Source organism: Erpetoichthys calabaricus, chromosome 1 (genome assembly GCF_900747795.2).
Source record: "Erpetoichthys calabaricus chromosome 1, fErpCal1.3, whole genome shotgun sequence".
Lineage (NCBI taxonomy): Eukaryota > Metazoa > Chordata > Cladistia > Polypteriformes > Polypteridae > Erpetoichthys > Erpetoichthys calabaricus.
Window position 1 is genome coordinate 117,621,029 of NC_041394.2, and position 26,064 is coordinate 117,647,092.

Sequence of the window (26,064 nt, forward strand, 5' to 3'; positions counted from 1 at the left end):
AGACTCCAAAAGCATACCTGGAATCTGTATAAATTGTTACGATCTTCCCTTCGGACAGCTGACATGCTTGAGTGAGTGCTACGAGTTCAGCTGTTTTGTGCACTTAGCTTGATGAAATTTGTTTTGCTTCCAGCAGGCGGTCCCCTTGGACCACTGCGTAACTGGTTGAGGGTGCTCCATTTTTCAATTGTAACATTTGACAAAGTACAGAGTACATTCTGATACTCATAGGGATCCCTTTAATACACTCTATAACACACAAAATCACCCAAACCATTTTCAACACACTTCACCCCAGTATTATTCTATATTTACACTATATTTGGAAACAATGCAGCAAAGGAAACAGAAACAAATGGACTATTAACTCAATACACACGTCACAAGAAAAAAGAAAAGGACAGAAGAAATTTCATGAGAACTACATCCGTGCTTGCTAATACAGCTTCTGTTGTTGCAGCCACAGCACGAAGACACGGAGGAAGTGCTGCGGCCACTGGATCCAGTTTTTTAGAAAAAATAAGTCACCGGTCTTTGTTTATCTCCATGTTGTTGCGTCAGTACTGAATTCATAAATCCCTGCTTTTCGTCCACGAACAAAGTGAATGGACGAGAATGATCAGGCAAACCTAGCGCGGGCGCAGATAAAAGAGTAGCTTTGAGGTCACAGAGAGCCTTCTCAGCCAGTTGTTGCAACGGCTGTGCTCTTTCAGTAAAATTTAGAACCCACTGTCTGTAGTGGCTGTAATGCGATCGCTAGAGAGAGCTCTTGTTCCATACGTAATGTCATGACCTAGATATTTTACAGTTGTTTTGATTAGCTGCAGCTTAACTTTAGAAACTTTATGGCCATTTTCCCACAGAAACAGCAACAATTTCTGGGTATCTATTGTACAATCTTCTTCCGTAGCGCTACATATCATTTCCATCTACATACTGTATCAATGTACTACCTCTTTCCGGCCAAACGCCGTCTAAATTTTGGGCAAGAGCTTGTCCATATACACAAGGGGTTTCTCTGTATCCCTGAGGCATGACGGTCTATGTCTAACGGCGGTACCGCGTTTGACAAGATCGGGATGTACGGCGGAGATGTCAGCCTCTGCTTCGGGAGACAAAGGATATTGGGCACGGTGCGGGCGGAAGGAGGATTTCGGGTGGATCACCAGAGGCTCACAATGGGCTATCCTTTGAAACACTACTTTAGTTATTAAATGGTCAGGAGTATCAAAAATACCTGGAGTAACTTGTAACCAGTCTGTTCTTTCAAGGCATTTTTCTACCCATGGTCCTATTTCCCCCCATTTAACAGTGCGTGATTTAGTTATTAAATATGAGGCACTATGCTGCCAAGATAATATATGTGCTGTGAGCATGTAAGATGAACAGAAGCGGCTGCCTTTGTGGATGAAATAAAAACACAGTAGATGTGAAGGGTTTCGGGGCAAGTACCAGAAGTAAGGAAAGATTCTAGCCAGGTGGTGTCTACTTCTATAGGGAAGTATTGGGCAGTACAGTGTAAAATGTCAGGGGCCTGTAAATTGGGAAAAAACAAGGGGAAAAAGAGTGTAGGGCTTTGAGGAGAATGGTGTGTGGGGAAATATCTAAAGTCCATGCTGCAAAAGAGGGTTTGGGATAAGGGGTAATTTGACACAACAACTTGGGGGTTGAACAGAAAAAACAAAGCTGATTCAAACTTGAAAAAGGTGAGGTTGTCCAGAAGCAGTAAGCACAGTAACAGTTTCGTTCGAAGCAGGGACCTTTGCCAGCAAGCGAGTGGCACCAGTATCGATTAAGAAAACAGTCTCAGTGCCATCAACGAACAATGTCAGTAAAGGATAAGTCTCTGAATTATGAGTGAGCAAAGGTAGTTGAAAAGAGTGGCTGGAGGTCCCAGCGTTTTCCTATGGCCAGTATTGTTGGTCAGGGGTGTCAGAAGAAATAGGTGGAATAAGGGGAGGTGGGGGCTGTTGCTGTCTGTGAGGGCACTCCCGACGAAAATGTCCAGTTTCACCACAAGCGTAGCAAGAGTAGGAATTAACATTGGGATTAAAGGGAGAGGGAATAAAAGGATTCTTAGTGTGGTCAACAGGAGGAGCTCTAAAACCACCTCGTCCTCTTCCTCGTCCTCGTCCCCTTCTTTTTCCTCGTCTCCTTCCTCTAAAGCCATATCCTCGACCTTGGTCAGGAGCATTCCTGGTATAATAGTTCATCTGTGCTGCCAATAATTTGGCATGAGAGTCCGATTCGGCCTGTTCAGCATGTCGTTTGACTTCATCAAACGTGGCACTTTCCCACTCAATACAGGAAGTGCAGACCTTGTTTTGTATATCAAAGCGCAAACCGGAAACAAAAGGTGGAACTGCAGCTCGGGTGCGGTCATCAGCATTTCCCAAGCCCGAGTGATTAGCCATAAGGTCTTGAATCCTATGTGCCCATTCATCAACCGTCTCGTCTTTCTTTTGTTTTGCAGCAGAAATAAGGGACCAGTCCGTTCCTTTTTTATATTTTTCTGCAATATTTTGTCTCAACGCCTCCCATTGTGGGTTAAATTCGCCTTCTCCACCTATCCCCTGTCCTCGAGTTAAAGCTGGGTTCCATACCCATGGAATGTCATTGCGGACACCCCTGCTAACAGTGGCCCATGTGGTCCCAAACTTTCGACGAAGTACCTGGGTCCATTCAGCAGCATTAGGCTTATACATGCTATCTAACTGATCAAGTTGTTCAACAAATTTTAGTCCTCCTACTTCCTTGGGATCTGGAAGTGCATTCACGACATCTTTTAGTTCTTGGATGTCCCAATTCCGATTTATCATAACTGTTGTGGGATTTTGGGGTCCAGCTGGATGGGCAGGGTTATAATGGGGATTGGGAACTTCTATTAAAGGGCAAGTAAGTGAAGGTGAAGGATTAGAGGAGAAAAAAGTTGGAGCTGGTTTGTGAGTGGAGGTTTGACTTCGAGTGCATTTGGAGACGGGGGTTTGTCTAGTACAGGGTGGGTCATCACGATGGGTTGAGGGGTCATAGTGATCTGTGCCTGGGGAATCATCAGGGGAAACTTCTGCTAGTTGTAGTGCAGGGGGGGGCAGTCGGAATGGGGAATAGAGGAGGGGATAATAGAGGTGCCTGAGGTTGGTTCTGAGGAGGGGAAAAAAAATAATAGGATAAATCTAAACCTGTCTTCTTTTCTATAAATTTTCTAGGAGACCCATTTTTACGGGGCGTCTGTTGATCCTCCGAAAATAATTCTTCCAGCATTAATGATTTTGATCCCCCTGTGCGGCGATTAACAGGCTTACTGTTATAAGTTCCCATTATGTTCCCTTACCCTCCCGGGTTCTGTATTTAATTTTCCAACTATATACTGATTCGCCTAATCCCTTGTGTACGTATGAATCAGCGAGGTATTAAGTGTGCCACTCACTATTCCCTTACTGTTCCCTTCTTTAGTTCCAAGGGGAGACACCTAACTATCGGTCCTGTTCCAGTTCCCAGGAGAACACGGTATTGTTGCTTATTCCGTATGTAGATTTATTTATTCCTTCCTAACAGCAATCCTGCAATCTGTGCTCTTTTCGGTTTATATTTCCATACCACCCCGTTACTCGTCCCGTTAGCCTGTCCGCTCACATCCCCGGATTCCAGCTCAGGTGACTTCGTGTCCGATTCGGTTCAGCAGAATACTACATCAATACGTCCAGCCGAGTCTAGGATATGGGTGAGGCCAGTATCCTTTCGTCAGACCTTTCGTATGCGTCAAACTGCTTGGGTCAAGTCTCCATCACCTTAAGCAACCCGTTGAGATATGAGTATGACTAGACGGTCAACAGGAAACTCGCCCTCCCGTTATTTAGAAAATAAAAAATGTTCGGAAATCCCCCGGTGCTTACCCCAGTCTGGAAGTGTGCAAGCTCTGTCTGGAAATCCGTTCAGTCACTGTGGATGTAGCAAAGAGGAGACCAGGGACTCCTCACGCAAGAACTGTTTCAGGACAGGGCAGTCCTAACTTTTGCCGGAGCTGCATGCTCTGCTGCCGGAGCGCTCAAGTTGACGGCAGTCCGCTGGTAAGACGGATCACTGAAATGGTCTCGCTGGAGGAGTCGACCGGCCGTCTCTTGCCCCACGTCCGGGCGCCAAAAACTGTGGACACTTTTTGTGACTGAAGACAGAGAAGAAAATTAAAATTAGTCAAAACCTTTTATTAATACATACCAGGCAAGGGTAAAATGTCAGAGAAACACAGTCCCAGGACACCGCGCTTCATCTGCCTCGAGCGCAGATGTCCTTGTTCTTTTATACCTTTCTAATCTCCTGATCGTTGACCATGTAAGCAAAAAATAGCATCCTGACTCATTGTACTTTTCCAGTTTTTGTAAAGTCATTACCCTAAAGGTATATTTTCTTGTCACACACATCATCAAAAGAAACTTCCAGAAAGTATACATGCTTTTTGTCACGCACGCCAAACACAAACAAGTTTCATCACTCTGTCCTATTTTCTATACACACATGCATTTTGTTCAATTACATCTTTTTATGTTTTCACATCCATAATGATAACGATCATTAGGACTCGAAGATCATGCTTGCTGCCTGGCCCGGAGATGACCTTCATCTGATCATGTTTTACATTTCTCACATTCTCATAGTCCTAATCTTGAGCTAATAAAAATTGGAGGCTTTTTGATTGATCAGTCCTCATCATTAAGTTAACTGTTTAATTAATACTTGCTTGTTGCACCAGCATCCAGTAAGACTAAAATCATAGGCAGCTGCGCTGGTAAGTGCAGCATGCAGCTTTACTGATAAGAACTAAGCTGCTGGAGCAGGAGCAGGCGAGTGGCCTTGAGTCAACAAGCATAGCGCTAAAACCTTTATTAATGAACCCTTAAATTTTATATTGCTCAAAGCCAGCTGATATACTACATGTTGTTTTACCTTGATTAATTAAGATATTGATTCATGAGGAAGCATTGACATGGGAACTTAAATGCTATCTAGAATGTATGTATGCATGCCTATGTTGTAGCCTGTGAGCAAAGGCAGCTGTGTCATCAGCCAGTGACATACAGCTGAATACGGTCTGGCTTAACAATACAGGGGCTAACCTTGATAATCATGATAAGCATGAGCTCAAGTGCGTGCAGAAGGAACTCTGAGTCCAGCTCAGGGCGGTGAAGGAGCAGTACAGTAGAAAGCTGGAGCAGAAGTTGCAGAAAAACAGCATGAAGGAAGTGTGGGATGGGATGAAGATCATCACTGGCTGCAGCTCGAAGCGGGGTACCACCATCGAGAGAGACGTGAAGAGAGCGAACCAAATGAACAACTTCTTTAACAGGTTTGACCACCCTAACCCACTCTCACTCTCACCTCGGAGTACTGCACCCTCCACACATCCTTCTGCTGATACCAGCATAGGAGAGACATCCCCACCCATAATTACAACAGCGCAGGTGAGCAGAGAGCTGAGGAGACTTCGTGCCAGCAAAGCAGCGGGTCCAGATGGAGTATCGCCACGACTGCTGAAGGTCTGTGCATCGGAGCTGGGGGGTCCTCTACAGCGCATCTTCAACCTGAGCCTGGAACAGGGGAGAGTCCCGAGGCTTTGGAAAACATCTTGCATCACCCCAGTCCCAAAGGTATCACGTCCTAGTGAGCTGAATGACTTCTGGCCTGTTGCTCTGACATCACATGTGATGAAGACCATGGAGAGGCCGCTGCTTCACCACCTGAGGCCACAGGTTCAACACGCCCTCGACCCTCTGCAGTTTGCATATCAGGAGAAGGTGGGAGCGGAGGATGCCATCATCTATATGCTACATCAATCCCTCTCTGACTTGGACAGAGGCAGTGGTGCTGTAAGAATTATGTTTCTAGACTTCTCTAGCGCCTTCAACACAATCCAACCTCTGCTCCTTAGGGACAAGCTGACAGAGATGGGAGTAGATTCATACCTGGTGGCATGGATCGTGGACTATCTTAAAGACAGACCTCAGTATGTGCATCTTGGGAACTGCACGTCTGACATTGTGGTCAGCAACACAGGAGCGCCACAAGGGACTGTACTTTCTCCGATCTTGTTCAGCCTATATACATTGGACTTCCAACACAACTCGGAGTCCTGCCACATGCAAAAGTTCGCTGATGACACTGCTATTGTGGGCTGCATCAGGAGTGGGCAGGAGGAGGAGTATAGGGACCTAATCAATGACTTTGTTAAATGGTGCAACTCAAACCACCTACACCTGAATACCAGCAAAACAAAGGAGCTGGTGGTGGATTTTAGGAGGCCCAGACCCCTCATGGACCCCGTGATCATCAGAGGTGACTGTGTGCAGATGGTGCAGACCTATAAATACCTGGGAGTGCAGCTGGATGATAAATTAGACTGGACTGCCAATACTGATGCTCTGTGTAAGAAAGGACAGAACCGGTTATACTTCCTTGGAAGGCTGGCGTCCTTCAACATCTGCAATAAGATGCTGCAGATGTTCTATCAGACGGTTGTGGCAAGCGCCCTCTTCTACGCGGAGGTGTGCTGGGGAGGCAGCATTAAGAAGAAAGACGCCTCACGCCTGGACAAACTGGTGAGGAAGGCAGGCTCTATTGTTGGCATGGAGCTAGACAGTTTGACATCTGTGGCAGAGCGACGGGCGCTCAGCAGGCTCCTATCAATTATGGAAAATCCACTGCATCCACTAAACAGTGTCATCTCTAGACAGAAGAGCAGCTTCAGTGACAGACTGCTGTCACTGTCCTGCTCCACTGACAGACTGAGAAGATCGTTCCTCCCCCAAACTATGCAACTCTTCAATTCCACCCGGGGGGGTAAACGTTTACATTATATAAAGTTATTGTCTGTTTTTACCTGCATTATTATCAATCTTTAATTTAATATTGTTTTTTTGTATCAGTAAGGTGCTGCTGGAGTATGTGAATTTCCCCTTGGGATTAATAAAGTATCTATCTATCTATCTATCTATCTATCTATCTATCTATCTATCTATCTATCTATCTATCTATCTATCTATCTATCTATCTATCTATCTATCTATCTATCTATCTATCTATCTATCTAATCAAATCTTAAAACTCCTGTATAATTCAACCTAACTAACACAATACAGGTTGCTTTTAATCAGATCATCTGAAATGTTCATGCCATAAAATATAAATTTAAATGCAAAAATGTTTAAAGTATGCACTAGCATGCAAGTTTACTAATTTTCCTTTAAGTCTGGGGCCTAGAAGGTCTTTCCAAAACCTTGTTTAGACTTTGGCAAGACAAAATGCCCAGCAGAGTCGCCATGTCCTGTAACAAAAACTTGTTTCCTCAGTTCCCTCCAAAACACCAGTGTCCTTGGTCCTTTAAAAACAAGACAAGTGAAAAGCAAGCAGGCCACACTAAAAATATAAGCAGTGGCCTGTAAAATAATAGTGTCTGTCCAAGCCACTTAAAAAAGATGTCAAGCAACTCCTTTTGATAGTCAATAGTTCTAAAACCAATAACAAAGCATATTGATCCTTGATCTAAACTTCAACACTGACAAAACATTAACTGTAAAATTATTTTGATCTACAAATGTAGAAACAAGCCAGAAACCTATACATAATTATCTAGAGCCATCTCTAAGCTCCTAATTATTTAGAATGTTCTCCATCCATAAATCTATATTGTCTGTGACAGTGCAGGTTGGCCCCACGCCACTTGAAACCAGATACCATTGATAACACCACCAAAAGATGAGCCTAATAAATAAGAACACACATGCAGCAGCAAAGGGTAGGTGTGAAAGTTATTAAAGCAATCCATCAAAACAAGCAGGAGTCCAAAAAATGCAGTGCAATCATCCGTAATAAATAAATAATCCATTAACACAGTGAACTCATCCATCCATTTTCCAACCCGCTGAATCCGAACACAGGGTCACGGGGTAACACAGTGAACTGTGGAGGATAAAACAAAGTCAAATAAATAATCCTTTAAAAACTGGGTTAAAACACAGGCAGTTATCCATCTTTTAAAAATGCAGTCCCAGGTGCAATCCTTTAAAGTCGACCTCTCCTCTGCTAACCCCAAATAGGTCCTTGTAGCAGAGGAGACTCATAACCGATAGGCACAGCCATCCAACGCCTGCTATAGGTCTGGGTCCCGGCTGTCCCATTACTCCAAGCAGGGCTCCCAATTTGGACCTCAACTAAGAAAGGCTTGGGTCCCTCCTAGATTCCTGCTGCCTTCCTAGACTTACGCGGCGAGTCCCACTGGCAGGTTACTTCAGCTCCCAAATTGCTCAGCTGGAGCAGCCTTCTCCAGCCCCTGACCGTCAGCCACACGCTCCCCACACGACTCTCCTTCTGGCTGCCTGCATTCTCTCTCTCTCTGGCTCGCTTGTGCACCTACTCTTTCTGCCTCCTTCCTTCTCTCTCCTTCTTTAACTTCCTTTCATTTCTCTTTTTTCATCTTTCTTTCTTTTTTATTCCAATCTTTTTTCTCTCTTTTTCCTTCTTCAGATCTGTTTCCATTTTCTCCCCTCTTTCCCATGCATGCTCCTTTATCCTCAGCTGCCTAAAATGGAGCAGGTGTGAGGAGCCGCTCCTTCTGCAGCATCATGGAGGTGCCTGACTGATCTGCCTGCCTCCTCACATATATACAGCACCGCCAGCCTGCTCCATAATTAACTGTGGGGCAAAATGCACTCATGCACACCTGCACTCGATTGGAACGTGCACCCTCTCTGGCCCGCTATACCAAAACGTCTAACCTGGTCATGGGTAATTTTAATGCAGAATTTAAATGTAAGGGCAGACCTGGAGGTAATCTGTCAATTACCTCATCCAAAACAACAATTAAAATCTCACCCTATCAACATCTAAGCATTAGGATATGTAAATCAACAATGCATGATTCTAACCTCCAACACACTATGAAATTAGTCATTACTAGTTTTAGAGTTAAACCATTTGATATTTACCCCATATATATATATAAAGCTTTGAATAATATTGCCCCTGCTTGTATTTTGGAGAGTCTGCTGCTCTACACTCCTCAATGTAACCTTAGTAATCCATAATCTGCGATCCAAGCATAAAAACCGGTGAGGCATCTTTCTTCTCTTTTGCAGTGCTTTGCCAATAAAGATACAGCTGCCTACAAAATAGAGTGTTTTAAAAAATTCTACAAACTGACTTTGTGAAATTAAGTCTTTTTTTAATTTGGCTTTTTCTTGATTCCTTGCATCAGTTTTAATAGATTATGACTGGTACTGCATACCATTTATAAGATTTGCACTAGGCGATAACCACTGTTTTCTTTTACAAGTTTTTGCAGTGGTGCCTTGTGTCACTAATAATAATAAGAATAATTACAATTTACATTTATATCACTTTTCCCACTTTTAGGTGAATGGCCCTTCTTGGTGATGGGCTTCATAAAGCACGGCTTGAACATGAAAAACAAAATGCAATACTGAGAGGGCAAATGTTTACTTCACTACATTATCAATCTGTTTATTAAATACTGATATGTAATTTGTTGGAACAAAGACATAGTCACAGAGCTGGCTGATTTCCAAATCCTGAAATTGGTCATTGAAAACAGGTACTGCACATACCTGCATGTTGTAAAGAGGCTGTCCTGTCAGTGGGGCTGTACATTTGTTTGTGTCCTGTAAAACAGTGCAATTTAAATATCTTGATCTAATATCAGCATGAATATACATTTTCTTTTGATTGAATGAACAGAATGTTTACAGAGCACACAGAGTATACTGAGCAAAGACAAAATACCTTCAATATGACGAGTGCCATGCCTATGGCCGAACAGGTGGGAAACTGCTGAAAGCAAGATTACTAAAATGCATGCATCTTTTTTCCATAGTGATGACACCATTATTTTATCTTTTCATGATTATCCTAAGAATAGTTGCATCAACCACAATGGTAGGATTTTTTGTTCTGCCCCTGATTGAGAAAATTGATAAAATGACAAGTTAGTTAGTTTGTCATTAATCATGCAGGGTCTACACGAGTTTTGAACATTTTTTCCATGTATTTATGGATTGTTATTTGTATAAAGTAAATTAAACCCTTATGTGCAGACCCCCGTGACCCTGTGTTAGGATATAGCGGGTTGGATAATGGATGGATGTTACACTCAGTGTAAAACTGCTCCTTTCAGAGAATCAGTAAAACATTTTGCTCCTCAGTATAAATGTTTAGACTTCTAGAAGAGTTGTCCCCAAAGAATTAATAAATGCACCAGCAAGATCCAGACAACTGAATGGTTATAATATTGACACATTAAAATCAAATATTTTTAAATTGTAGTTAATCTTTGGTTTATCAGAAATGTTTGTTAGCTGCTGTCAAAACAACTTGTCAAGTTCACATCAAACTGAAACACAATAATTAATACACCCTGTAGTGGGAATATATCCTAAATTGCATAGCTGTTTTGTTTGTATCAAAAGAAATTTACCAAACTGTGACTCAATTATGTATTTAGCTATTTCTCAGTGTATATTTACCTTAGGTAAAATAGGATCCAATTTAGGAATGGGACTGCTTGTCTGGGAATAAAGCAGCCCATGAATAAAGCAACATTTTATCTGTTGACCTTGCAATTACTGTAACAAATGTTGCCAGTGGTTCACCGCTGGGCCACTAGCTATAATACGGCTCGGCTAGCCACCACAGGACCGATGTTAACCCGCTGACTGATTACCACTAGCGTTCTAGCAACTAGAAGCCGCTGCTGAGCCGCTAACTACTTACAACAGTGGGCCACCGGCTGAAAATTCTGTCGGCTTTCTTTCAATCCCACAGACGATCTGATGATTGGCTGCGTGACAACCCTAAACAGGCAGACAACCGACAGATGCTTGCTAGATGTTTTTTTTTTTCTTATATGTAAACTGTAACTTGATGTGTATTGGTAAATAATTCGTTGTTTCTGTAATGAAAAACAAGAACAAGAATCGTTAAGTAACGAAAATAAAGATGGCCTGGTTGTTCTGGTTATAGAGTCTTAAGAAAATTAGGCATTCTCAATGTGAGGCAGTGACGTTTATAGCGAGGATAATAACGAGTTTAATCCAGTAGAACAGACGAAACATACAATGAATCTATGCACAACAACGGAATATTTTCATAATATTATTATTATGTTAAGCTAATGCACCTCTCAAATGAAAATACAACGAGCTGTGTATTCAAATATGCAGTTGAAATCGGGTAAGCAGTGCTGGAAAGCGCGCTGTAGAGCACGCGCATGCGGAGTGCATGTCAGCAAGGGCGCCGCTTGGATAATGACGCATGCGCGAAACAGGTCGAGCAGCGCTTAAAAGTGTGAGATCAGCTTATTGCAACTCTGTCAGTGACAAGCCACCGAGGATTTCCTTTCCTTGTCCTTCTCGTTTAAACGTTAAAGTACTGATGTAGGAAGGGAGTTTTTATTTAACGCTAGGCTGTTACGTTTGCAGAGAGAAAGAGAGAGGATCTGTGGAAAGTGACCAAAAACACTTATAACACAGATAGTAGCTTCATTTCAGAAATGGCAAGTTCAGAAACTGTTTACTTGAGGAAGAAGATCACCCTTCTGAGAGCCGTGTGCCTTATTGCAGGCACAGTGGTAGGAAGTGGGATTTTCATTTCTCCAAAAGGCGTTCTGAAAAACTCTGGCAATGTGGGCCTGTCTCTCATTATCTGGTTGGTCACAGGTATTTTTTCCATTTTTGGTAAGTAAAGTAACACTCTAATTCAGTAGGTTTTCTAATTCAGGAAGTTTAGGTTAACGTTTATCAGCAGCTGTAAAAAATTGAAACTCTATATGATTTTCCTTTAGTTATTTTATAATTAAAGGAAATGAGCTCTCGATTTTTTATTCTGTGAAGTAAATCTGAAACTTGAATGGAACAAACTATGAGATTTTTGTACAGCATACGAGATGTGGTTTTATTATTATTTTTCAAATACAGTATGTGCCTTAGGAAAGTTCAGCAATAATTCTATTGCATTTTTGTAGTACTGGTATTGTTATTTAAACATTTTTTTATTTCTGTTTTGTTATATTGTGACATTACCACAACATTATTTTGAGATAAGTGCCACCATTTTTCATCTTAACTTTCATATGCATATCCATACTGTTGTTGGCAGCAGTGTCATGTGACTTGTTGGCATAACATGAGACGGCATCACATCACTGTTATGAAAGATGACAGCACACTCGGACTAGCATCCATTTTTACTCAAAAGTAAAAATGTTTAGCCACTAGGCAACACTTGGACCTCTCTGTTCCACAAAGAAAGGTGGTTTATGCGCCACCATTTTTCTTGTGTCATGTCAGGGAGTTATTCTGGTAGGTGGTCTTGAAATTCACACAGTGTTAGGGAACTGCTCAATGGCTCTTTATTAAGGCTGACCCCGTCACTTTGGGATGTGTGGCAGTGTCCTGCCATCTCATGGTTTGTTGATCATTGTCAGTGAAATTCCTCCTTTTGGATTGATGCTGCAGTGAGCTTGACGGTCTTGCCGTTTCTAATGTTATAAATGTCTCTGTTTTGTGATCAGATCAAATGACCAGAGACCCTAGCATTCGTCAGTTTGCACATGCATTGTGTGTTCCGGAGTTGACACACATCTGATTGGCATGTGTAATGTGCTACACTCTTAGCAGATATTGCTGCTGTTCTGTTCCTGTCTGCCATGGTGCATATCAGCATGACAGGACTTTTCCTATTGGCCACTGCGTGTGCCTACATCGATGTTTTCCATGAAAAGGATATGGGGCCTGATTAGGTTGAAGGGGTAGCCCACACCTCCAATTTTTTGCTACAGGATTATGTATCACATCCTAAGTTCTTGATTGAAACCAAAGTCAAGCTTCAACGCCAAGTATTTCACAAGTTTTTGCATGACAGATGAACAACCCTTGCCTTTCAACAGGGAGGGTAACTGCAAAATTCTCGTTTGAAAAGACAAAATGTTGTAATTTAACTTTAAATAATGTGTTATATAAAACGTAATAAAAGGCAAAAATTAGGAAAAAAGGGTTTGCCTCAAAACGGCATTCCAAGGCTAACCACTCCAATCTTTAATCAAAGAACAAAACTAGAATCCACAATAACGAGACAATCAGAAGTATATTTACAGGACAATGCAAACCCCTCAATTCTCAATAATGCTCTGAGGGACCATGTCTGCAAACCTTGATATATATATATATATATATATATATATATATATATATATATATATATATATATACTGTATATATATATATATATATATATATATAGTCTGAGTCTCAGGCAATGATGCCATGATGGCCCTCCCTTGTGTGGTTCCACCAACAAAACACAAGGAATGCAGACAGAAGGCACAAATACATAACACAGTACATAACTATTAAATAGTTTTGTAATTTCCTTAACTGCTTAATCCAGACCAAGGTTCCAGATTTAATGGAGCCCATCCCAGCTAGAATAGGGCACAAGGCAAGAACAAATCATGGAGAGGGTGCCAGTCCATCACAGGATGAACAGAAGCACACACAAACCAAGCACACTCTAGGACCAATTTAGTGTGGCCACAGTCTTTGGACAGTGCGATGAAACCAGAGTTTTGAGATGAGTTGGATTTTAAGTTGTGATTTGCAACATAGTTTGTGCTTTGATCCCCATTTTAGAAATTTTGCTTCAAGTTTTGACTACTTCCATTGGATTTGTCCTTTTCTGAACTCTACTTCAGTGTACTTATACCTAGTGTCTGTATTTTGGGATTATGGACTTGTTTAAATAAAGTAAATCACATTTCATTTTTCTTATATTTTTATCATGTGTGCTTCCTCACATGCTCTCCCTGATCTGGATTATTTTCTGAGTATGCACAGTCAGATGTATTTTACTGAGTGGTGTTTAGTGCAGCATCCTACTGGCTTGCTTTTGTCTGTGGAAGAGCTGGTCCTAATGACCATACTGTTTGTACTGAAGCATACTGATGTGAATATGTGTCATTTTTCATTTTTTATTTTTAAACCACACCTGATTAGTCATACAAATTATTTACTTCTCTAACCCTGATGTGGTGCACTATGTGTATGTGTGTGCGTGTGTGTGTGTGTTTATATATATGTTAAAAAAACCTGTAACGCTGACCTCCGTAATAATGAAGTTATTTGAATCATTGATTCTTAGGAATCTAAAATCTGTCAAACATTCTCTCCTTGCCCATTTCAGTTTGCTTACCGTGCCAACAAGTAAGTTAATGATGCAGTGAGCATAGCTGATACAATGCATCTTTAGACTCTCCAGCTACTTTTGCCAGGATCTTATTTGTGGATATTAGTACAGCATTTAATGCAATCATACCAGAATGTCTTCATAGCAAACATCTTAGTATGAATGTGGACTGTTACTTGTCCCTGGATCTTTGACTTTCTAAGCAAAAGGTTTGAGACAGTAAAGATTGGAGAATATCAGTCAGAGTCCCTGACCCCCAGCACTAAGTTCCCTCGAGACTGTGTTCTATCTCCTCTCCTTTTCCCTTTCTTCACCAGTGATTACGTTTCTTGTGACCCATCTAGTAAACTGCTGAAGTTTGCTGATGACATCACCCTGAAGGGACTGGTCACGGACTGGGACAAGGAGCACCCTCAATTATCTTAATTTGAGTCCACCGCATTTCCACTGTGAAACACGCAAACACACACATGCATGCAAATGTCTTTACTTCATATTGATTAATATTTGGGTTTTGTTACTGACAGCAACATGCAATTGAACAATTTCTTTTTCTTTCATTTTATTCTTGAATACAAGCACACTGGTTTTTATTATACCTTTTGTGAAAGTGTTTATTTGATATCTGGACTTCAGTCTTCACACATTACACACTTCATGTCTACATTTTGTCGTTATTACTATAATATATGAAAAAAAAATTCTGTTTTTAGTTATGTATTGAACAGGAAATGTCATCCTACATTTTCACAGATTGTTACAGACACGGAACACACGTGAAATGTATGTATTTGAAATAACAGTCAGTCAGTCATTTTCCAACCTGCTATATCCTAACACAGGGTCACAGGGGTCTCCTGGAGCCAGTCAAACACAGGGCGCAAAGCAGGAACTAACCCCGGGCAGGGCACCAGCCCACACAGCGCACACACACACACACACACACTAGGGACAATGTAGGATTGCCAGTGCACCTAACCTGCATGTCTTTGGACTGTTGGAGGAAACCTTAGCACACAGAGGAAACCCATGCAGACACGGGGAGAACATGCAAACTCCATGCAGGGAGGACCCAGGAAGCGAACCCAGGTCTCCTTGTTGCGAGGCAGCAGCGCTACCACTGCGCCACCGTGCTGCCCTTTGAAATAACAATACATTATACCATACCATACCATTTTCCCAATCCGCTGAATCCTAACACAGGGTCACGGGTGTCTTCTGGAGCCAATCTCAGCTTACACAGGGCGCAAGGCAAGAACAAACCCCGGGCAGGGTGCCAGCCCTCCGCAGGGTACACACACACACACCCACAAACTAGGGACAATTTAGAACCGCCAATATACCTAACCTGCATGTCTTTGGACTGTGGGAGGAAAACAATATATTATTTTCCTATACAATTCCAGATACCTCACTTCCAGATAAACAGACTTCAGCTGTGAGTATTTTGTGTCTGACTTCAGCTGCCTGCGGCCAATTGACACATTTGCAAAACAAAGATGCTATCAGTGCACAATTAATGTGGTGATAAGGAGGTGTGAGTAAAATTAAGGTGGCCCAGCATTACGAATATTTTCACAGGCTTCAGGGATTCTACTGTTAAAAGACAGCCCACTGCCTCATTTTGGAGGAGTCAGAAATGGGAGGCAGAGGGCAATGATGTTGAAGGGAGAAGGGGAATTGTACTTGGTGTATTTTTGCTGGTGTTCTGGTAAAGGAAGTGTTGGAGCCAAATAAAAACCATTTATTTAAGCCGAAAGCGTGTCTGGGCATTATTGACTCTGCGGTTGTGGTTACAATATATACACTGCTCAGTGGCTCTGAGGATTTCATCCTGCTACTTAATAGTAGTCAGGGTACCATTGCCTAGCACATGGAGGTCTGTGCGACCCTTCAAGGATATGCCTGCCCACACCCTCACTGACCCACTGCCAAACCAGTCATGCTGGATAATGTTGCAGGCTGCATAATGTTCAACATGGCATGTCCAGACCCTTTCACGACCATCACATGGGTAGTGTAAACTTGTTCTCATCTGTGCTGTGCTCTAATTTTCACTGAGACCTGGCTTTCGGACAAAGTCCCAGAATGCGCCGTTCAGCTACAGACTCACTCCGTGCACCAAGGAGATCGCCTCCGGTAAGACTAAAGAGGGGTGTGTGTGTGTGTTTATTAACAACTCATGGTGTGGAGATGTATGGACTGTTTATAAGCACTGCTCACAAGATGGGGAGATTTTACTCCTGAAATGCCGACCCTACTGTATTATCTACCAAGGGAATTCACTGCTGTGTTTTTGGCTGCTGTTTACATCCCACCCCACCACGAGCTAACTCCACAGCAGCGCTCAGCAAACTCCATGACATCATCGGTGCCTTAGAGACGGCTCATCCCGATGCTGTTCTTATTGCAGCTGGCGACTTCAATCAGTGCAATTTACAGACTGTACTCCTAAATACCACCAGCACGTGCACACTGGATCATGTTTACAGCAACATACGCGCTGCATCTAGGGCTGCACTCTGCCCCCACTTCGGGCAATCAGACCATGTCACTCTGTATCTGTACCCAGCCTACAGACAAAGGCTGAAGCAAACAAACCTTATAATTAAGCAAGTTAAACTACGGACCCCAGAGACTGAGAGCACCCTGCAGGACTGTTTTGCTTAGATAGACTGGGATGTATTTAGGGTTGCAGCCACTCTAGAGGGCTCTTCTATCAGCATACAGGACTATGCTGAGTACATGACTGGGTACATTAGCACCTGTATTGACAACATCGTGCCCACAATACCAGTCAGGAAGTTCCCCAACCAGAAACCCTGGATAAACAGTCAGGTACGCTACATGCTGCGAGCCCACTCTTTTGCATTTAGATCAGGCACTGAGACAGAGTACAAAGCTGCAAAGTACGGACTAAGAAAAGCCATCACAGCAGCCAAGAGGCACTACAGAGAGAAGCTGGAGGGCTTCTATTCTACTGCTGACTCTGGAAGTATGTGGCAGGGCCTACAGCACATCACAGACTACATGAACACCACCAGCACAATCAGCTCCACAGACAGTCTGGCGGATGATCTCAACACTTTCTACACCCGCTTTGAGACATCCAGCAACAGCACAGAGTCGAGTCACACACACACCTGGAACACACAACCCCCCTCCCCTCCCCCAATAGTCTCTTCAGGTCAGGTACACTAAGCACTAAGGAAGATCAACCCCCATAAGGCAGCTGGACCAGACAACATCCCTGGGTGTGCTCTCAAAGCATGTGCCAATGAGCTGGCTGATGTTCTCTGCTCCATCTTCAACCTTTCCCTCAGTCAGCGCATCGTTCCATCCTGCTTTAAGACTACGATCATCGTCCCCCTTGCTAAAAAAGCCCACCCACCTGCCTGAATGATTACAGACCGGTAGCATTCACTCCAATCATCATGAAGTGTTTTGAGAGAGTGGTGCTGGCCCACTCTGGACCCCCTTCAGTATGCCTAACGGCCCAACAGGTCCACCTCAGATGCCATCCTGGCCGTACTACATCATTCCCTCTCCCTTCTGGAGAACAAAGACTCCTACATCAGGATGATTTTTGTTGACTACAGCTCTGCCTTTAACACGGTTATTCCCCATAAACTCACCCGTAAACTGTCCGCGCTTGGCCTGCACCCCACCCTCTATGACTGGCTCCTAGACTTTCTGACTGGCAGGCCCCAGTCTCTCAGGATTGGTAATAGGATTCAGCCACCATTATCACAAACACAGGCACCCCACAGGGATGCTTCCTTAGCCCCATCCTCTACACCCTGTTCACCCACGACTGTGTCGCCTCCCACAAAGATAACATCATCCTAAAGTTTGCAGACGACACTGCAGTGATGGATGCATCACTGGTGGGGATGAGGCGGCCTATAGGAGGGAGGTGGACAGTATGGCGTCATGGTGTGAGGACAACAACCTCACTCTCAACACAGACAAGACGAAGGAGATGATAGTGGCCATTAGGAAGGAGAGGAGACCTTACTAGCCACTGTTCATCCGAGGACTTGAAGTGGAGAGGGTGAGCAGCATTAAATACCTGGGTGTCTACATCAGTGAGGACCTCACTTGGACACTTAACACTACACAGCTGGTCAAGAGGGCTCAACAGCGGCTGTACTTTCTGAGGAAGCTGAGGAAGTTTGGTGTGTCAACTAAGATCCTCTGCAACTTTTACAGCTGCATTGTGGAGAGCATCTTGACCAGCTGCATCACCGTGTGGTACAGCAACACTACTACTATGGACCGCAAACGCCTGCAGAGAGTGGTAAAGGCTGCTGAGAAGATCACTAGGACCCCACTGCCCTCTCTGCAGAGCATCTACTACTGCAGAGTCCGCAGGAGAACTGCCTCGATCCTCAGGGATCCCCACCCACCCCCAACACGAATTGTTCACACTTTTACCCTCAGGCAGGAGGTATAGAAGTATGAAATGTAGGACTTCTAGGCTAAAGAACTTTTTCTTTCCCAAGGCCATTAGACTCCTAAATAACTGACTGGAGTTTATAACCGTGGTTCACCTCATTCTATCTACCTCACACAACTGTAACTGTATTTGACTTGTCTATCACACACCTACCTGCACATTACATTTTATATTTCTATTCTGTTTTTATACTTTATGCTGCCTCTGTTACTTATAATCTATCTGCTACTTATTATCTTTATATGTTGGTTTTGTCATTTGGTGTGGACAGCAAAGAAAGAATTTCATTGTGCAGGGAAACATGTTTCCTTACTGTGCACTGTGCAGAGCTGCCAACTGTGGTGTTGTCTGGCGAATGCCATTCAAGCTAGACAGTGATGGGCTGTGAACACAGGTCCCACTAGAGAACGTCAGGCCTTCATAAGACCCTCATGGAGTCTGTTTCTGACAGTTTGGTTAAAAACATGCACACCAGTACCCAGCTTGGGGTCATTTTGCAGGACTCTGGCTGTTCTCCTCTTGTTCCTCATTGCACCAAGGAGCAGATACCGGACCTGCTGCTGGATTGATGTCCTTCTATGGCCCTATTCAGTTCTTCTCTTGTAAAGGCCCATCTCCTGGTATCTCATTCATTCTTTTGAGACAGTGCTGGGAGGCACAGAAAACCTTCTTGTGACAGCATGTATGGATATGCCATCCTGGAGGAGCTGGACTATTGGTGTAACCTGAATCAACTGCAGGTACATCCTCATGTTACCAGTAGTGACAACAACACTAGCAAAATGCAAAACTATAGAGAAGGACAAGTCAAGAAGGATAAGGAGAGAGCAGTTGTCTGTGGCTATCACCTGCAAAACCATTCCCTTTCCCATTTTGGAGAGCGTCTTGCTGTTGCCTTTCCAATGCACCTTAAGTGCAAGCTTAAATGACTTGGTGTTAGACTGTGATGATTAGTGTTCCCTTAATTTTTTGAGCTGTATATATATACTGTATATTGACATGTGTATGTGTGTGTGTATGTGTGTGTGTGTGTGTATGTATATATATATATATATATATGTCGCTGGGACGCCTGGAAGGACCGGGAGGTGGCGTATTCGTCCTCCAGGCCATGAGGGGGCAACCGCCCTGGATTGGGAGAGGACCACGGGAGAGGAGCAAGGAGGCTCAAGCCCGTTGGGGCCCGTGGTCACTGCCAGGGGGCGCCCTGAGCCTCAGGGAGCCTGGGAAATGTGTACTTCTGCCACACCCGGAAAAATGGAGGATGATCCTGCCAAGGATGCCCGGAGTGCTTCTGGGTGCAAGAGCAGCACTTCCACCACACCAGGAAGTGCTGCCGGAAGAACATGAAGCACCTGGAGCACATCCGGGTGAGAATAAAATGGGCTGCCTCCCTCCAATCAGGGAGCTGGAGTCGGGAGTGAAATCCAGAAAATCACATTGTCTGATTTTAAAGAATTTATTTGCAAATTATGGTGGAAAATAGGTATTTGGTCACCTACAAACAAGCAAGATTTCTGGCTCTCACAGACCTGTAACTTATTCTGTAAGAGGCTCCTCTGTCCTCCACTCGTTACCTGTATTAATGGCACCTGTTTGAACTCGTTATCAATATAAAAGACACCAGTCCACAACCTCAAACAGTCACACTCCAAACTCCACTATGGCCAAGACCAAAGAGCTGTCAAAGGACACCAGAAACAAAATTGTAGACCTGCACCAGGCTGGGAAGACTGAATCTGCAATAGGTAAGCAGCTTGGTGTGAAGAAATCAACTGTGGGAGCAATTATTAGAAAATGGAAGACATACAAGACCACTAATAATCTCCCTCGATCTGGGGCTCCACGCAAGATCTCACCCTGTGGGGTCAAAATGATCACAAGAACGGTGAGCAAAAATCCCAGAACCACACGGGGGGACCTAGTGAATGACCTGCAGAGAGCTGGGACCAAAGTAACAAAGGCTACCATCAGTAACACACTACGCCGCCAGGGACTGAAATCCTGCAGTGCCAGACGTGTCCCCCTGCTTAAGCCAGTACATGTGCAGGCCCGTCTGAAGTTTGCTAGAGAGCATTTGGATGATCCAGAAGAGGATTGGGAGAATGTCATATGGTCAGATGAAACCAAAATAGAACTTTTTGGTAAAAACTGTACTCGTCGTGTTTGGAGGAGAAAGAATGTTGAGTTGCATCCAAAGAACACCATACCTACTGTAAAGCATTGGGGTGGAAGCATCATGCTTTGGGGCTGTTTTTCTGCAAAGGGACCAGGACGACTGATCCGTGTAAAGGAAAGAATGAATGGGGCCATGTATCGTCAGATTTTGAGTGAAAACCTCCTTCCATCAGCAAGGGCATTGAAGATGAAACGTGGCTGGGTCTTTCAGCATGACAATGATCCCAAACACACCGCCCGGGTAACGAAGGAGTGGCTTCGTAAGAAGCATTTCAAGGTCCTGGAGTGGCCTAGCCAGTCTCCAGATCTCAACCCCATAGAAAATCTTTGGAGGGAATTGAAAGTCCGTGTTGCCCAGCGACAGCCCCAAAACATCACTGCTCTAGAGGAGATCTGCATGGAGGAATGGGCCAAAATACCAGCAACAGTGTGTGAAAACCTTGTGAAGACTTACAGAAAACGTTTGACCTCTGTCATTGCCAACAAAGGGTATATAACAAAGTATTGAGATGAACTTTTGTTATTGACCAAATACTTTTTTTGCCACCATAATTTGCAAATAAATTCTTCAAAAATCAGACAATGTGATTTTCTGGATTTTTTTTTCTCATTTTGTCTCTCATAGTTGAGGTATACCTATGATGAAAATTACAGGCCTCTCTCATCTTTTTAAGTGGGAGAACTTGCACAATTGGTGGCTCACTAAATACTTTTTTGCCCCATATATACACAGTGCATCCAGAAAGTATTCACAGCGCATCACTTTTTCCACATTTTGTTATGTTACAGCCTTATTCCAAAATGGATTAAATTCATTTCTTTCCTCAGAATTCTACACACAACAGCCCATAATGACAATGTGAAAAAAGTTTACTTGAGGTTTTTGAAAATTTTTAAAAAATGAAAAAACTGAGAAATCACAGGTACATAAGTATTCACAGCCTTTGCTCAATACTTTGTCGATGCACCTTTGGCAGCAATTACAGCATCAAGTCTTTTTGAATATGATGCCATAAGCTTGGCACACCTATCTTTGGCCAGTTTCACCCATTCCTCTTTGCAGCACCTCTCAAGCTCCATCAGGTTGGATGGGAAGCATCAGTGCACAGCCATTTTAAGATCTCTCCAGAGATGTTCAATCAGATTCGAGTCTGGGCTCTGGCTGGGTCACTCAAGGACATTCACAGAGTTGTCCTGAAGCCACTCCTTTGATATCTTGGCTGTGTGTTTAGGGTCGTTGTCCTGCTGAAAGATGAACCGTCACCCCAGTCTGAGGTCAAGAGCGCTCTGGAGCAGGTTTTCATCCAGGATGTCTCTGTACATTGCTGCAATCATCTTTCCCTTTATCTTGACTAGTCTCCCAGTCCCTGCCGCTGAAAAACATCCCCACAGCATGATGCTGCCACCACCATGCTTCACTGTAGGGATGGTATTGGCCTGGTGATGAGCGGTGCCTGGTTTCCTCCAAACGTGACGCCTGACATTCACACCAAAGAGTTCAATCTTTGTCTCATCAGACCAGAGAATTGTCTTTCTCATGGTCTGAGAGTCCTTCAGGTGACTTTTGGCAAACTCCAGGCGGGCTGCCATGTGCCTTTTACTAAGGAGTGGCTTCCGTCTGGCCACTCTACCATACAGGCCTGATTGGTGGATTGCTGCAGAGATGGTTGTCCTTCTGGAAGGTTCTCCTCTCTCCACAGAGGACTTCTGGAGCTCTGACAGAGTGACCATCGGGTTCTTGGTCACCTCCCTGACTAAGGCCTTTCTCCCTCGATCGCTCAGTTTAGATGGCCGGCCAGCTCTAGGAAGAGTCCTGGTGGTTTCGAACTTCTTCCACTTACGGATGATGGAGGCCACTGTGCTCATTGGGACCTTCAAAGCAGCAGGAATTTTTCTGTAACCTTCCCCAGATTTGTGCCTCGAGACAATCCTGTCTCGGAGGTCTACAGACAATTCCTTTGACTTCATGCTTGGTTTGTGCTCTGACATGAACTGTCAACTGTGGGACCTTATATAGACAGGTGTGTGCCTTTCCAAATCATGTCCAATCGACTGAATTTACCACAAGTGGACTCCAATTAAGCTGCAGAAACATCTCAAGGATGATCGGGGGAAACAGGATGCACCTGAGCTCAATTTTGATCTTCATGGCAAAGGCTGTGAATACTTATGTACGTGTGCTTTCTCAATTTTTTTATTTTTAATAAATTTGCAAAAATCTCAAGTAAACTTTTTTCACGTTGTCATTATGGGGTGTTGTGTGTAGAATTCTGACTGAATTTAATCCATTTTGGAATAAGGCTGTAACATAACAAAATGTGGAAAAAGTGATGCGCTGTGAATAGTTTCCGGATGCACTGTATATAAATGAATTTATATATATGTATGTGTATATAGTGCTGATTAATTCTAGGCATTTTGTTACCAGTATGAGGATGTAACACCAAGATGCTGTATACTGTATTCCGAGCAATTATGTTGCCTTGCAGTAGAGTTCAAGTACCTTAAACTTCTATGCTGATCACTTCTGGGTGAATAATTAATAATCTTTTCTTAACAGTAGTTTAAAAAGATCATTGTACAGTTTGCTGTAGACCATTTAAAAGAAACCACTGTTGAAATTTTAAAATGCTTTGACTTTTGCAGTGAAATTATATTATTTTTTTCTTCCATAGCAAAAGAAGATGGACAATACAGTAATCCCTCCTCCATCGCGGGGGTTGCGTTCCAGAGCCACCCGCGAAATAAGAAAATCCGCGAAGTAGAAACCATATGTTTATATGGTTATTTTTATATTGTCATGCTTGGGTCACAGATTTGCGCAGAAACACAGGAGGTTGTAGAGAGACAGGGACGTTATTCAAACACTGCAAACAAACATTTGTCTCTTTTTCAAAAGTTTAAACTGTGCTCCATGACAAGACAGAGATGACAGTTCAGTCTCACAATTAAAAGAATGCAAACATATCTTCCTCTTCAAAGGAGCAAACAAATCAATAGGGCTGTTTGCTTTTAAGTATGCGAAGCATCTCAGCACAAAGCTGTTGAAGGCGGCAGCTCACACCCCCTCCGTCAGGAGCAGAGAGAGAGAGAGAGAGAGACAGATAAAAAAATCAATACGTGCCCTTCGTGCTTTTAAGTATGCGAAGCACCGTGCTGCATGTCGCTTCACGAAGCAGCTGCACAGAAGGTAGCCAACGTGAAGATAATCTTTCAGCATTTTTAGATGAGTGTCCGTATCGTCTAGGTGTGCGAATAGCCCCCCTGCTCAATCCCCCTACGTCAGGATCAGAAAAAGTCAGCGCAAGAGAGAGAGAGAGAGAGAGAGAAAAGTAAGCTGGGTAGCTTCTCAGCCATTTGCCAATAGCGTCCCTTGTATGAAATCAACTGGGCAAACCAACTGAGGAAGCATGTACCAGAAATTAAAAGACCCATTGTCCACAGAAATCCGCGAACCAGCAAAAAATCTGCGATATATATTTAAATATGCTTACATATAAAATCCGCGATAGAGTGAAGCCGCGAAAGGCGAAGCACGATATAGCGAGGGATCACTGTATTGGTTAATTTCCAAACCTGCTTATCGTCCATTTTGTGGGGACTTCAGTCTTCGTCACAAATGTAATAACGTTACAATTTAAACAATATACTGAAAATAGGAATCAAAGAAAATAAAAGGAGACCATTTACTTAATCATGCTAAATAGTTAACTTGTTCCAAAATCGTATTCCAGTTTGTTTTTTGATAACTTACCGGGTCTGTGTTTCAACTCTTATCACTTATTACTTTATTTTAGATTTGTGAATATTTTTCCCTTTCATTTACAGTCATGTTTTTATTGGTCCGTAGGAGCACTCTGCTATGCTGAGTTAGGTACAAGCATTAAGAAGTCTGGTGCACATTATATTTATCTTTTGGAAACCTTGGGACCTATGCCAGCATTTCTTCGTCTCTGGGCAGAATTTATCTTGATCCGGTAAGTCGATAACATATTCTATTTTGTCTAGTATTAATGATTAAGTTTTTACAAGTTTAAATTTCTAGAAGGACTATTTGACTATCATCATTTTCAAAGTAAAGATTTAGATTGCAGCTGTGGAGAAAAACATGCAGGTACTCGATGTGGTCTATTTGGAATGAATGGTCAATGCTTATCATCCACTGGATGGATGGATGGATGTTTATTCACGATTTTGGGCACAGTCTTTGCTCCTTTTTTGTTTTTGTGTGCTTCTAAAAACACTGATGTTTATATGGTGTTAAATTTTGCTCATTGCTAGTCTTTTTGAGAAGCTGTATGAGGATTGTTTTCAAGTATTGTTTCTTTGTTTACTAAAATAGCCATTTTAATATCCAGTCTGTTTTTTCCAAGGGGCTTAGATTAGCTAACTACTGTGTTTCCCCGAAAATAAGACAGTGTCTTATATTAATTTTAGGTCCAAAAAATGCACTAGGGCTTCTTTTCGGGTAGGTCTTATTTTTATTGAAGTTCAAAAAAGTAAAGTACATTTATTCGTGTTCAACAATTATACGGTACAAACTACTGGTACGTTAACGCCTGTTCAACAATCAAATCAACATGTACGGTATTCATGTTCTACAAACTACTGTACGAGGGGGTACCCAAATGAATCCGCAATAGCGCCGCACTAGACGGAGTCCCCAGAGCACACACCTCCCCTGGCCATGGCAGGCAAACACAGAACAACTTACTCCGAGGTAGTGCCCCAAGTTTCAACCCCGTCTCCTGCCGTTCTCGATCGCTGCGGCCAGCACGAGGCAGCGAACCTCCGCCTCCCGCCAGGGAAAAAAAATGCCACACCTCACCCCTTCCCAAACGAGAAAAGATTTTTCTTGCCTAAAAAAAGGTGAAATACAGCACCCCTCCCCAGCAGGAAGCAAAAGCCCACAGCCGCACGCCGACCACAAAGAATGAGAAGAAGCAAAAAACAAGGTTGAAAGCTGTTCCACACTCACCCACCACAGCAGGAAAAACGTGCACCTCAAAAGCCCCGGCCAGTGCAGCGCTACCGGTATCATGGACTCCCTTGGGCACCCCCTTCTATGTTAACTCCCTTTTTTGTACTCAACGGAGTAGCTCTTTCTTTTTGTACTCATCTTGTCTGGGGGTAAAAATATTTATCTGATGTTATGCTGGACAAAAGACAACATTTACTCTTTT

The 26,064-nt window shown here is 43.2% G+C and overlaps 1 protein-coding gene across 1 annotated transcript in view; it reads left to right on the plus strand.

Annotated features, from left to right (window-relative positions):
* The first annotated feature begins 11,362 nt into the window (after positions 1-11,362).
* The window catches only part of LOC114654860 (cystine/glutamate transporter-like), an 81,720-nt gene continuing 67,018 nt past the window's right edge, over positions 11,363-26,064 (plus strand). Inside the window, exons 1-2 of the mRNA XM_028805695.2 lie at positions 11,363-11,738; positions 24,732-24,858. Coding sequence (XP_028661528.2) covers positions 11,555-11,738; positions 24,732-24,858 — 311 coding nt within the window. The 5' untranslated portion in view covers positions 11,363-11,554. The remainder of the gene's footprint in view (positions 11,739-24,731; positions 24,859-26,064) is intronic.